The sequence below is a fragment of the Ovis aries genome, chromosome 22 (assembly GCF_016772045.2).
Source record: "Ovis aries strain OAR_USU_Benz2616 breed Rambouillet chromosome 22, ARS-UI_Ramb_v3.0, whole genome shotgun sequence".
NCBI lineage: Eukaryota > Metazoa > Chordata > Mammalia > Artiodactyla > Bovidae > Ovis > Ovis aries.
In genome coordinates this window covers 18,027,537-18,041,669 of record NC_056075.1, presented here as the reverse complement: position 1 = coordinate 18,041,669, position 14,133 = coordinate 18,027,537, and the positions used below count along the sequence as shown (strand labels likewise).

General features: G+C 36.7%; 1 protein-coding gene across 15 annotated transcripts in view; it reads right to left on the bottom strand.

Moving 5' to 3' along the window:
• The window catches only part of LCOR (ligand dependent nuclear receptor corepressor), a 133,853-nt gene that overhangs the window by 62,011 nt on the left and 57,709 nt on the right, over nt 1-14,133 (bottom strand). For 13 of the 15 annotated variants that reach the window (XM_042238575.2, XM_027960251.3, XM_042238574.2 and 10 more), the window contains 2 exons: nt 9,944-10,009; nt 9,531-9,610 (listed from right to left, as the gene is read on the bottom strand). In XM_042238575.2, the coding sequence (XP_042094509.1) occupies nt 9,531-9,610; nt 9,944-10,009 (146 nt within the window). Of the gene's footprint in view, nt 1-9,530; nt 9,611-9,943; nt 10,010-14,133 lie in introns of those variants that run through there. The other 2 variants (XM_060405108.1, XM_060405109.1) reach the window with 1 other exon arrangement.

Here is a 14,133-nt window from a genome sequence, read left to right as displayed (position 1 = left end):
TAGCTCTACTGATCCTTGAAACAGCAAGGACATTACTGAATAAATGAAGCAACAAAACTGTATCAGCATGGTAGTTAGTTGTCAGGGCAATAAATAGTTAATAAAGTTAAACTTTAAACAAAATTAAAGATTTAACATTTCTTAAAGTTTCTTTTGTAACTCTAAAGTTTGTCACCTTTGAGTTTGCATGGGGGGAATAAGAATGGGGGAGGTCACTTACATAGCTGCTTATTTTCAAGACATAACATCTTAGGAAAAGTAATGAAAGAAAAAATAACAAGTTTTACTTGGGAAAGATTAAGAAGGTCTAGACTTAAGAAGTGTGATACAAAACTGATGGGGTGACATTTTAGAGCTGTTCCTGTCAAAATTCAAGATCATTCCCACGCTGTAATGGAGTTCTCCAAATTTCAGTTCAGTTCAGTTGAGTCACTCAGTCGTGTCTGACTCTTTGCGACGCCATGAATTGCAGCATGCCAGGCATTCCTGTCCACCAACTCCCGGAGTTCACTCAGACTCACGTCCATCGAGTCGGTGATGCCATCCAGCCATCTCATCCTTGGTCGTCCCCTTTTCCTCCCGCCCCCAATCCCCCTCAGCATCAGAGTCTTTTCCAGTGAGTCAACTTTTCATACGAGGTGGCCAAAGTACTGGAGTTTCAGCTTTAGCATCATTCCTTCCAAAGAACACCCAGGGCCGACCTCCTTCAGAATGGACTGGTTGGATCTCCTTGCAGTCCAAGGGACTCTTAAGAGTCCTCCAACACCACAGTTCAAAAGCATCAATTCTTTGGTGCTCAGCTTTCTTCACAGTCCAACTCTCATATCCATACATGACCACAGGAAAAACCATAGCCTTGACTAGATGGACCTTTGTTGGCAAAGTAATGTCTCTGCTTTTGAATATGCTATCTAGGTTGGTCATAGCTTTTCTTCCAAGGAGTAAGCATCTTTTAATGTCATGGCTGCAGTCACCATCTGTAGTGATTTTGGAGCCCCCCAAAATAAAGTCTGACACTGTTTCCACTGTTTCCCCATCTATTTCCCATGAAGTGATGGGACTGAATGCCATGATCTTCGTTTTCTGAATGTTGAGCTTTAAGCCAACTTTTTCACTCTCCTCTTTTACTTTCATCAAGAGGCTTTTTAGTCCCTCTTCACTTTCTCCAAATTTAAATAGTATTAAAAAAAAAAATCCATACCACATAGTAAATCTAGGAAACAGAAGTATATGTATGCATGCAGGTTTTATAATAATTATTTTAAAAAGACCTATGCAAGTAGAACATGGGTCTACAGCTATAGCCATGTCCGCTACCAATGGCTTACTGACATTTCAAGCAATAAGCTAATAAGAGCTGACAAGATGCAACTCACTGATTAAATGCCACTCTCCTATGTCTTATTATTTTAAATGCCATCAAGTCTTAGGGAAAATGACTCTACCATTTTACATGCCTGTTTTTTTTTAAGGTCAGTTATCTAAAAAGAAAGCTTCTTATTTTGTGTAAATTACTGCTTTTTACATTGACTAAATAGGAATTGCTGGGCTGACCCACCAGGGAAGTCCTAATACAATGTTTACTGTACGTCAATGTTATCTTTGGGGTTCTCTGGTGGCTCAGCTGCTAAAGAATCCGCCAACAACGCGGGAGACCTGGGTTGGGAAGATCCCCTGGAAAAGGGAATGGCTACCCACTCCAGTATTCTGCCCAGGAGAATTTCATGGACTGTATAGACCATGGAGCCACAGTGAGTTGGACACAACTGAGTGACTTTCACTTTCAACATTATTTTCAATTTTGTTAAGCAGACCAATAGGTTAAAGAATAGGCAAATGATGAAGTTTGAAGCCTGCCTACATATCAAGAGTTAAATACAGTATTAAAAACGTCCAATAAACGTACCACAAATGATTCTTATCAGTATATCTAATTGTTATTACTGTACACGGAAATTAAGCCTAAAGTGCAAGTAGTAGCAAATGACTATTCAGTTCAGTTCAGTTCAGTTCAGTCGCTCAGTCATGTCCAACTCTTTGCGACCCCTTGAATCGCAGCATGCCAGGCCTCCCTGTCCATCACCAACTCCTGGAGTTCACCCAAACTCACGTCCATCAAGTCAGTGATGCCATCCAGCCATCTCATCCTCTGTCATCCCCTTCTCCAATCCCTCCCAGCATCAGGGTCTTTTCCAATGAGTCAACTCTTCACATGAGGTGGCCAAAGTACTGGAGTTTCAGCTTTAGCATCATTCCTTCCAAAGAACACCCAGGACTGATCTCCTTCAGAATGGACAGGTTGGATCTCCTTGCAGTCCAAGGGACTCTCAAGAGTCTTCTCCAACACCACAGTTCAAAAGCATCAATTCTTTGGTGCTCAGCTTTCTTCACAGCCCAACTCTCACATCCATACATGACTATTGGAAAAACCATAGCCTTGACTAGACGGACATTTGTTGGCAAAGTAATGTCTTTGCTTTTGAATATGCCATCTAGGTTGGTCATAACTTTTCTTTTCCAAGGAGTAAGCGTCTTTTACTACTATTTTATTTAATTCACCAGTATCTATAATCAGCACTTGCTGTTAGTTTTTCTTCCGTTAGACATGTGTAGTTTTAAAAACTATTTTCTTTTGATAACTACTACCTTTTAAACATTACATGAGAATGAAGCAGGGAACTTTAGTCTCAATGACAGAGCTTTGCTTCTGGGCAAGCAGGTTGTCAGTATTCCCTGGTGTCTCAGTGGTAAAGAATCTGCCTGCAATGCAGGAGGCCAGGTTTTGATCCCTGGGTTGGGAAGATCCCCTGGAGGAGGAAATGGCAACCCACTCCAGTATTCTTGCCTTGAAAATCCCATGGACAGAGGAGCCTGGCAGGGTACAATCCATAGGGTCACACAGAGTTGGACATGACTGAAGCGACTAAGCAACAGCAACAAAGCAGGTTGGAGGATTTAAATCTCCTTTAATTTCATCAGCTACCAATATTCCATATGCAAGGAGGGATCCATTTTTTACTTCTCTGATATACTCTCTGATTTACCAAGAATCAGACGTTTAACAAATTTGCCAAATAACTAGTGTATCTGCTTAATTCTAACCACATAATATTGGATAGAACTGATCTCCAATAATGGTTTCTCTGAATCTGTGTGTTTGTCTTAGGGGAAAAAAGTCCACAGACTGGGAGTATATATTAAAAAAACACAACACACACACACACACACACACATGCATACACAAATCACCCTCCTCCCCGCCAGAAAAAAAACTGTCTGATACTGAATCTTGGATGAGCACTGATTTACCGTGTCAAGTGGTTTTCCTTAATCTTTTAAAATAATCTATATAAAAGCCTCTGGAAATACAACAAGGTTAGGTCTTGCAATTTAGATTTGTACACTTAACTTCATAAGTAATTAATTATGTACTAATGTGTGGGATTCATTCAACTTATTCTGTATTTATTTAAGTCGTCTCCTAAGTAAATAACTCTTAAGCTTCTCAGATTTGTTTCTTCTTTCTCAGTCCTAACAGACAGGCACTATATTCATACATTTTTCTTCCACAGTTCCATTTACATAATAGGTACTGTGAATACTTATTGAGTTGTGCTTCTCTAGGACAAGATGACAGAGAAGTCATTATCAGCAGTGCTGAATATGCCCAAACAGATACATTCAACAGGAATACATGCTGCAGAATACAATGAAAAAATAATAACTTAGATTTAGCATCTGCTCTTACTATAAGTTTCAATGTGCTAAAATTGAAATAAAAATTAAAATGTAAGAAGGATATCTCTAAAACTTCTAATTAGTGCATACTCACAAAAGAGGAAATGATGGAATGTTCAAAGTAAGCACAGCATGGCAGACTAGTGACAGGCATGGGAAGCACCTAGTTACACAAGTCCCGGGAACAGATGGGCCTGAGAGAGGTATGATCATGGAAGTGAAAAGCCAGAGTGAGGCCACTCAGTCTAGTCCACCCCTGTGTGACCTCATGGACTGTAGCCCGCCAGGTTCCTCCATCCACAGGACTTTCTGGGCAAGGATACTGGAGTGGGTGCCATTTCCTTCTCCAGGGGATCTTCCTGACTTACTCCAATCTTATTGCTGGTTACTTACAAAAATAAATTCTCTGCCTCTCCTGTATCTGTCTATCCAGACCCTATATATTCTTCAAACATGTACCACAAGTTCTAACTTCTTAAAACATTCTCCTGATTGTCAAATACTAAACTTACTAATAATAGCCTTATAATAAACTTAACATAAACAATTCATATTTTTATACGCAATCCCATCTCACATTACCCTTAGTTATTAAAACATCTGTAACTCTTTATAATAGCTATCTCCATCTCAGCCAAGTACAAGAACATCCATTATCATACACTGATTCATCACTTAAAATTAGTCCATTTTTAGGGATATGAAATACTGAAAGTAATTTTTAATTCTTTCTCTCTCTCCAGTACTCCTTCACTACTATTGGATCAGCTCTTCATGCTATCAACACAATCCTACAATTAATAAAAGCATCACAATATAGCTTCTGATATAGAAATACAGGTGTATGTGTACATATATTTAAGTATTAACGCATATTTTCTAGCTCAGACAACTAAGGAGGTCTAAAAGCAATGATGTTCCAGTACCAATGAGTATACCGAGTACTTTGCTTTCTTACACAATTTTCCAAATAAAAAATAAAAAACCAAGGAAGAATAGTTGCTCAGTCGTGTCTGACTCTTTGCGACCCCATGGACCACATTACGCTGGGCCTCCCTGTCCATCACCAACTCCTGGAGTCTACCCAAACTCATGTCCATCACGTCGGTGATGCCATCCAACCACCTCATCCTCTGTCGTCCCCTTCTCCTCCCGCCCCAATCTTTCCCAGCATCAGGATACATGTATATTTATGGCTGAGTCTCTTCACTGGTCATCTGAAACTATCAAAACACTGTTAATTAGCTATACCCCAAGGCAAAATGTTTTTGGTGTTTAAAAGAAAAAAAAAGAAATGAGGATTCTTTGGCGGGTTCTGATAGAGAAAGCAAAGATTAAGTATGGAACAGTTTTTGGGGCCAAAAGGTAAAGATTGATAGAAACATGCTAAAAAAAAAAAAAAAAAAAAAGATGAAAAGCCAACCAGAATGGGCTTTCAATGGACAAATGGAAAACAACTCAAACTACAAAATAAATAATGATTGCAATAAATTATAATCCAAAGAACAAAATAAGAATTCATGAGTCAATACTGACAGGTAAACAACAAAAACACAGAGAAGGGAAACATCTTCCTTACAGTAAGATTTCAACAAATAGAGTTCGAAGAAATAATAGAACTAGGAAAGCATCATTTGGTAAACACCATGCTAGTATTTTTTTCAGACAAGATTAATCAATTGACGCTAAAATTATGATGGGAAAAAAATATTTACAAAATCTCAAAGTATGTCTCCACAAGATACCTATCAAGCACAAAAGGGAAAAAAACAGAAACCCCGCAGTAGAGGAAACTTGGCAGACACAGTCTTAACCACGTGATCAAATTAAACATCACCATGTGTTTCCTGACATGGTGCACTAAGGGTGACACCACGTCGATTCTGTGCAATTCTTGCCAAATATGCATAACCTGAATTCAATTATAAGGAACCATCAGACAAATCAATTTGCTAGCATTCTTCAAAGTGTCAACGTGATGAAAGGCAAAGAAACAGAACTATTAGACTAAAGGAGACAAAGCAGACATGACAGCCATATAGCAAAGCGTGGTCCTAGATGGACTCCCGGGCCAGAAACATGACTTTACTGGGGTAACTGGTGAATTCTGAAAGGCATGCAGATTACAGTACCTTATTAGTGTTTATCTCCTGATTTTTATCATTGTATTGTGGTTACATAAGACATTATCATTTGGGAAATCAAGGTATAGAGGAATTTATTGTTTTTGCAAGTGTTTTATATATTTAAAATTATTTCAAAAAGAAGCTAAGGAAAAGTATAAAAGCCTCTTAAGTGTACAGTACACAGAAAGCTTTTTGTGTATATACTTGGCATACATAAGCAGTCAAAACAGCTATAATATTATAATTCTCCAACTTTATTATGTACACTGACTTCTTCTTAGTTATTCATTTAGTACATATTTTAGAGTATCTACTACATGCTGAACAAACAGGAAAGGAAGGAAAGAAGGGAGAAACCAAGTAAGGCAGGCAGGTAGACAGTCACTCATGAACAGACTCCTACCACAACTGAGACTGGCTATTTCAAATATACTCATGCCCATTTACACTCTTATTCTCTTCCTCTTCCAAACTGAGTAACTTCAAATACTATTTAATTCTTACTCTACCACTTTCCATATTCATGTTTCTGGCTTTGTAATCAAAATCCATGTACTCTAAAAACATGGATCCAATCCCAGTTATGTGACTTTGCCCATAACTCAGACTCTGATCCTTGCCATTTCTTTATCTGTAAAACTGGGATGACTTTAACCAACTTTATAACTAACTTTATAGGGATGTTGTTGTGAGAATTAAATGGGAACAAATAAAAGTAACTGGCACATAGTAGGTGCTCAAAAAAAATGTTACTTGTCTTTCCCATACAAAATATATTTTCTAACTGCTGAAGTGTAGGTGAACAATCATTTTACTAATTTCTAGGTAAGTCCCTGTTATACTTTCCAAAAAGGCAACTTCATATTTTTCACTAGATATTTTTAAAGTGTTAGTAGTTGCTCAGTCGTGTCCGACTCTTTGCAACCTCATGGACAGTACCCCACCATGCTCCTCTGTCCATGGAATTCTCCAGGCAAGAACACTACAGTGGGTTGCCTTTCCCTTCTCCAGGGGATTTCCCTGACCAACCCAGAGATCAAACCCAGATCTCCTGCACTGCAGGCAGATTCTTTGACCAACTGAGTCACCAGGAAAGGGCAGGTATTTATTTTATCCATTCTAATAGTATCCAATGAAAATCAAATTAACTAAAAACAATTAGGAATAACCTGCATCTCATTCTTAAATATCAGACTAGTATTTCTAACAGCTTTTTCAAACATTATCTGACATCTCACCAGGCCAACCTCAAAATCAAAATTCCAGTATTGTGCTCTATGCTGCCACCTCTTGGCTGTTAACCACTCTCTCCCGTACTTCTTTCATTTTTGGAATCTTACGGGCTTCCCTCATAGCTCAGTCAGTAAAGAATCTGCCTTCAATGCAGGAGACCTGGGTTCAATTCGCGGGTCCCGAAGATTCCCCTGGCGAAGGAAATGGCAATCCATTCCAGTATTCTTGCCTGAAAAATTCCATGAACAGAGGAGCCTGGCAGGCTACAGCCCATGGGGTCATAAGAGTAGAACATGACTTAGCGACTAAAACCACCACCACCAAAGTCAGCCAAGTCTCAACCCAACGTAGGTAAAATTAACTTCCAGATCTACTCCTCAGATAAGATGCACAAATGTCTGGAAGAGTTTCAACACAATCACTTTCAATCTAACACAACTATAGCTATGTATCTGACAAGTTATGCTTTCCAGGCTCTCTCTATTTTCAAACACACGGACACTATGGCTGTCTCTGATAAAAACAAATGCCAAAGACAGTTAGTGACATGTCTAATGGAGAAAACTAGCTTTCCCAGATCTAGCTGGCCTTTCAAACAAATATTCTTTCTAACTAGAATACTAACTAAAAATTACAGAATTACAAACAGTAAAAACGGCTGCTACGTGGTTAAATGCTACATGGTTCCACGCCTTGCTATTTCTGTATCTTCTTCTTAAAATATTCATGAAATATTTTATCCTCATATAGCAATGGGAAACTCAACCATATTACAAGAATATACTGTACTCTATTATTGACCACAGAAGAGCTTTCCTCCCAATCCTCTTCTGAAAAAAAGAGGTAATCAATCATTGGCTCCTTCTGTCCAAAATGCCTATTAAATAACTCGCTCAATAACTGGTCACAACATATATGAATGTACACACAAAGACACACAGCTTAAAATGATGAACTTAAACTTCATCGGTAGCTGTTTAATTTTCCGGTCTTTTCCAAACCACAATAAATTTCAAAACACTTTACTCATTAATTCAATAAAAACAGACCATCCTGGATAGTCACAGCAATAATTTTTTCACGTACTTAAGCAAGAAAAAGATGCCATAAAAAAAGAACATTAAAATGCTCTTAAATTAGCTTTGATTTTAAAGCAACTTGCCAACAATAGTAAATAATGGTAGAGCGGCTATATGCAAGGGTACAAAAAAGCGTAAGTCATGGTCTGTGGTCTTCAGAAGTTGACAATGTAGTCAGGAACACAAGATTCAAACACAGAAAAGGATAAATAACAGAAAGCAGAATATTAGTTGACAAATAACTGGTGTAATATTTACTACAACAGCGTGAAGTGTTGAACCAGCAGTAAGAGCAGAGGTATACCATTTATAAGACAGGGGAGTTAAGGCAAGAGTAACAGCAAGCAGAATTTCAAGCTTTCAAGAACAAGTGCAATGGCCTAGTCCAAATGGTAAAGTATGTTGTTTACTATAAATGATCAGACCGATTTTGTGTAGGAGACTAGTAGTATTGGTAAGAGAAGTGGATGGAACTGGGAGGGTACTGAGATTCTGAGCATTAGGCTAATGAATCCCAAAGACAACTGTAAAGTCACCAGACTGAGTGAAGGTTAACATTTCCATAACCCTGTACCAGTGTTTAACACACTGACAAAAATAGAGAGAGGAATCATTATTTCAGTAGCCCAGAAAAATGCTAATGGTCTGAACTACGGTGATGACTGTGAAAAGAGAAAGAATGATATTCAATACAAAGAAGAACTGATACAATCCGGTCAATGATTTGAAGTCAGAAGTGTACAAGGAAAAGGAAGGAATTAAAAATGTTTCCAATGTTTTAAACATTTCCATGGAGTAGAAATACCATGAAAAGAAACATAAGACTGTAAATCATTATAAATAATTTCCAACAACTGAAGCGTCTAAGCCAAAATTCTTTTTATGTTTAACACAAAGCAATAAAACAAGAGAAACCCTAAGGTACAGCCAGTTTCTACACTGAATACGAACAGCATCCATGCTCAAATATTATGAAGAAACATGAGACGGCCTAAATCATAGTCCATCGTAAGTCTACATGAATTAGTAACTACTTGCTCTAGGTCCTTGTTACTATAAAAATGACTCCCATTACATTTCATATTTAAAATAACACAACAGTTTGAGACCTAGTTAATTATTCTGTCTAGTGAACTACATAAATAGAGCATTGCATGTTGGGATACAGATTTCTCAACAGACTGAACAACAGACTAGAAACAGTCTAAATTGCTAAACCAAGTTACTATCAAATCCTTTATAAATGAACATGGAATCCGTACTCCTACAAATCCTCCATCAAAGTAACCAAGTTTTGGGAAAATAATATCTATAAAATACCACACTACACAAGTTTCACAAGTTTCTTGGTTACCTTTACTTTATCTCTTCTCAAGCAACAGAACAGACAATTTTCATCAAAAGTCCAATCAGAAATGCTTTCAGGTTCACAGTCTGCAAAAATAGTAGGAATAACAAATTAATAGTCACAAAAGAGGATTTTTCAGGAAACAAATGAGAACTAATTTCAAAAATATTATCTGGTTTAACTACACCAAAAATACAGGCTCCTTATCTGCAATAATTGTTCACTAGTTAATATACCTTATTCATAAATATATTTGCATTATCACAGATAACTACATACAAAAAGATGCTTACATGGCTATACCGTCATCCCACATAAAACTGTGAATAAAAAGGAGAAGGAGACTGGGGCTTAAGTCACCAAAATATCATTTATGTCACCAGGAAGAATTTGAAATACCAAAGAAAGATTTTGAATACCTTTAAATAAACTGAGATCTTTTAATAATGCAGGTCCAAACAGCCCTTCAAGAATACTTTCAAACCCTGAAAGGATGAAAAAAATTCATTATTACAATAACATTCCCTACAGTAATTTTAACCTAGTTGCATGAAAAAATGATGGTGCTTTCTTTCCATTCTCAGGACCTCCAGATTATTATTCAAAGGATGCTGAGGAGAGTGTCAATGACGAATCTAAAAGGAGTATTTGCATTTCTGTCAGTGATTAACACTCAATACAAATTCACAACCCATTCAAGGACAATACAAAACAACAGGAGAAATAACCAATGAAGGAATGTAAATTCATGAGGCCTCTTACCATCTTACAAAATTCCAAATACCTCTTTACATAAACTTTCAAACTTCATTTTAAGAGGCACCTTTCCCAATGAAGAGTCAAACTGCTTCAAAATTTTCAGTCTTCTGGGTTAATCTAAACAGTGTATTTCTGAATATGAACTGAGTTAATAGATTCTTCAATCTAACAGTTTTTTAAGAAGGAAAAGCCTCACTGAAAACAACATTTGTATCACAAAAAGAAAAAGACCTTTGTCATTAGTTCACACTGCCACAGTAACTACTGGGTTCCTTTATGAACCACTGATTATACACACAAAAAGAGAGAGAAAGAGAATTCAAAGATACCTATACACAGATGTTTAGAAAATGAAAACAAAAAATAAACTTTTCTAATATATTACCTCAAATACCATTGATTAACTCAATGAAAAACAAGTTTAAAAATATCTTTGCTGTCATCTATGGGTATTAAGAGTAAGGAGGAAAATGCAAAAGAGAAGACAACTGTACCTTCATACAACACAACAAATAATGGGTTAGTACAGCAGTTCCCAAACTCTTATGTATCATGACCTCATTTGGAGCTCAAGTAAGTAAAACAAGAAGTCTATAAATCCACATCCTTTAAGCATGACCTTAAGAAAGAAATAAATGGTCTTGTGCATTCCATGTACACACAACTTCTCAAATGTACAGAAATATTATTGTAATTAAGAAAATATATAAGTGTTACTGAATTCCTAGTAGTTTGGGTCACTATGCATTTTGTCACATAATCTGATTATCACCTAAGGGTTTACAATTTTTTTCAATTGTTAAAAAGTACCCCCATGTTCAAAAGTGAGGGAACCACTAATTTAAAATCCTATAGCCTGGTGGGCACATGAGCCCACAAACAGGGACGTTTCCTAACCACAATCACCAGGAAGACTTTGGAAAATAAGGGTGTAAGAAAGATGGTCCCAAGAAACAGTATCTTATCTCCTTATAAGAGTAACACTGTACTGTAAAGGATTCCTTTGTCCTTAATATTAAGTCATCATATTCAATAGGGTAAACCCTAGAGTTTGTACCATCCACACTGTAGTTACTTGACTTTCTTGTACTATTTTCATGATTTCTAGATTCTAAGTTTTTCATTTATTATTAACAACCAATTGTTTTTCAACTCTCTTTTGTTCTTCCCATCAAAATTATTCCAAGGACATTAGCAAAACCAAACTACCCATTCAAACAAATGGGAAATATCTACCCTGTTTATTATTTGCCTACTATAATTAAAACACTGTTCACTAAATCACTATGTCCTCTTTTCTCTACACTAGGGAGGTTAAGTGTTGGGCTAAAGTTTTTGAGGGTGGGGAGGTGGTGGTGAGGGAATGAGAAGGAAATGCTAGGTACTGCCTATCCTGGGTCTGCAAACTAGATATTTCCAACACTAGCTTACAAAGAAAGAAAAAAAAATCCTGTAGCCTGCCTCTAGAGCCCTCTTACTCCCAAAATGGATTTCTAACTTCACAAATATTAATGAAAGTGTTTGAATATCTGGCAAGTACCAAGTACACACTGCAAATAACTAAAGGGGATTATGGGTGGCTCTTATTCTGAAGAGCAAATCTAATATCCTTTCACCTGGATTTATATGAAATAATAACAAATTTTAAATGTGTATGCTTAGCATAAATTCTTGAAAGGGAAAATGTAAATATAGCAAAAAATAATACTAAGAAAGAAAAAAATCAAATAAAAGCCTTGGTGGGTAAAATTTTAAAAATTACAAAAGATAACAGAATTAGAAAGAATAGTAAAAACATCAATAACATAAAGACACTAACAAAAATTGAATCACACTATCAAAGAGCAGGAAAAGGGAAAGACCAAAAATAATCAAACAAGAAAAAAAAATCGGGCCATAAAAGCAAAGATTTAACCACAATTAATTTTGATCAAAACAGCAACTGTAAACAAGTCACTACTCTTTTGTGCATGTCTGCAACAATACATTAAACCATACAAATACTGATGAGACACCGTTAAGTCATGTTTTGCCGACTCTGCTTAACTGAATTTAATGCCACTCAGTTTTATTAATACTAAATATTGAATTTAGCAGTTGCATAGCAACAAGGAATGTCTCATGTGCTATGCTTGACATTAACAAAAGGCAAATAAGAAAAGAATAAATGTATTCAAAATTTATACCATGATCTCATAGAAAAGCCATGAAGATCAACAACAAAATGCCAAGGAAAATTAAATACATAATGAAAAAGACAGCTATGTCATTCTGTTCAATCACCAGGGCTTAAAACTCACCTGTATGTAACATATTACATGTAAAGAAATATTAATAATTTTATTAAGCATGACTACTGGCCAAAGAATCCCTATCCAACATTGCAACTGGAATGAAAGCTGGTCTCCAATCTCTTCTTACTGCAACCTAAAGACAATCACTGTGTCTTCAGACTGTCTTCCTAAAACACTACTTTAACAATGTGACCAACTGTTCACCAAAACCACACTTTGTTTTTAAAAACAAATCCCAAATTCCTAAGTCTAGCAATCAAAACTATTTATAGTTAATAATTTGACCCGAACCTACCACTGACAGCCTTATTTCTCAAAACTTTCCTGCTCATTATCACAGCTCCAACCAGGCTGGTATCCTAATGTGTTCAATCATCTATCTATGTCCTCATATTTTCTGAAGCCTTTTTCATTTCACTTCTGCCCAAATATATTATTTCCGTCAAGGCATTCTTCAGCTTATTCAACAAATAGATATTTGCTTATCTAACATACATTAACCAAAGGCCTACCAGCTATCAGGGACAGTGACAAGCACTGAATAGGTAGGCAATGATGATCACACATGGTACCCGCCCTCAAGGAGCCTGGGTTTCCAGTTTTCTCATGCTCAGAATTCACACTATCACTCCCTCTCTTTTAAATAAATGTTAATTGCCCTATGTTTTCTCTTTTCTATTTTTTTTTTAATTAATTTTTTTAATTTTAATTGGAGGCTAATTACTTTACAATATTGTGGTGGTTTTGCCATACATTCACATGAATCAGCCATGGTTGTACATGTGTTCCCCATCCTGACCCTCCCTCCCACCTCCCTCCTCATCCCATCCTTCAGGGTCATCCCAGTGCACCAGGCCTGAGCACCCTGCCTCAAGCATCAAACCTGGACTGGCAATCTATTTCACATATGATAATATACATGTTTCAATGCTATTCTCTTAAATCATCCCACCCTCACCTTCTCCCACAGAGTCTTAAATGCATTCTTTTTAATAGCTGAGTAATATTCCATTGTGTATATGTACCACAGCTTTCTTATCCATTTGTCAGCCAATGGACATCTAGGCAGAACACAGATTTTGAAATAAAAATTTAAATTAATCTAAAATATCAGGTAATCACAAGACAAAGCACTAGAAATAAACCTACAGAAATAATAACACTTAGCGGAGGCTTTTTGTAAACTACCAAATGAATGATTAATAAGTAATATACCTAGATTGGAAGGCTCAGTATTGTAAAGATATCAATTAGCTCCAAAACTACTTATGGATTTAATGCCCCCTTTTTTTATTTGCAAACATTTGAAACTACAGGTAAGGATAGAGACAAGCAAAAACAGAAATCTCTAGACATCAAGGGAAGGTAAAGATTTAAGGCAATTTTACTTAAATTCCTTATGAGGCTGATGAAAGTCCTATAGCAAGTTCCCACAACAGTGAAACAGACGCTGTGAACAATAATTCCACCTCTGACTTGGAAATTCACAGAAATACCCACGTGCACCTCAAATACTAACGAGGGCGGGGACATTCAGAGCTTTGAGACCTGAGATG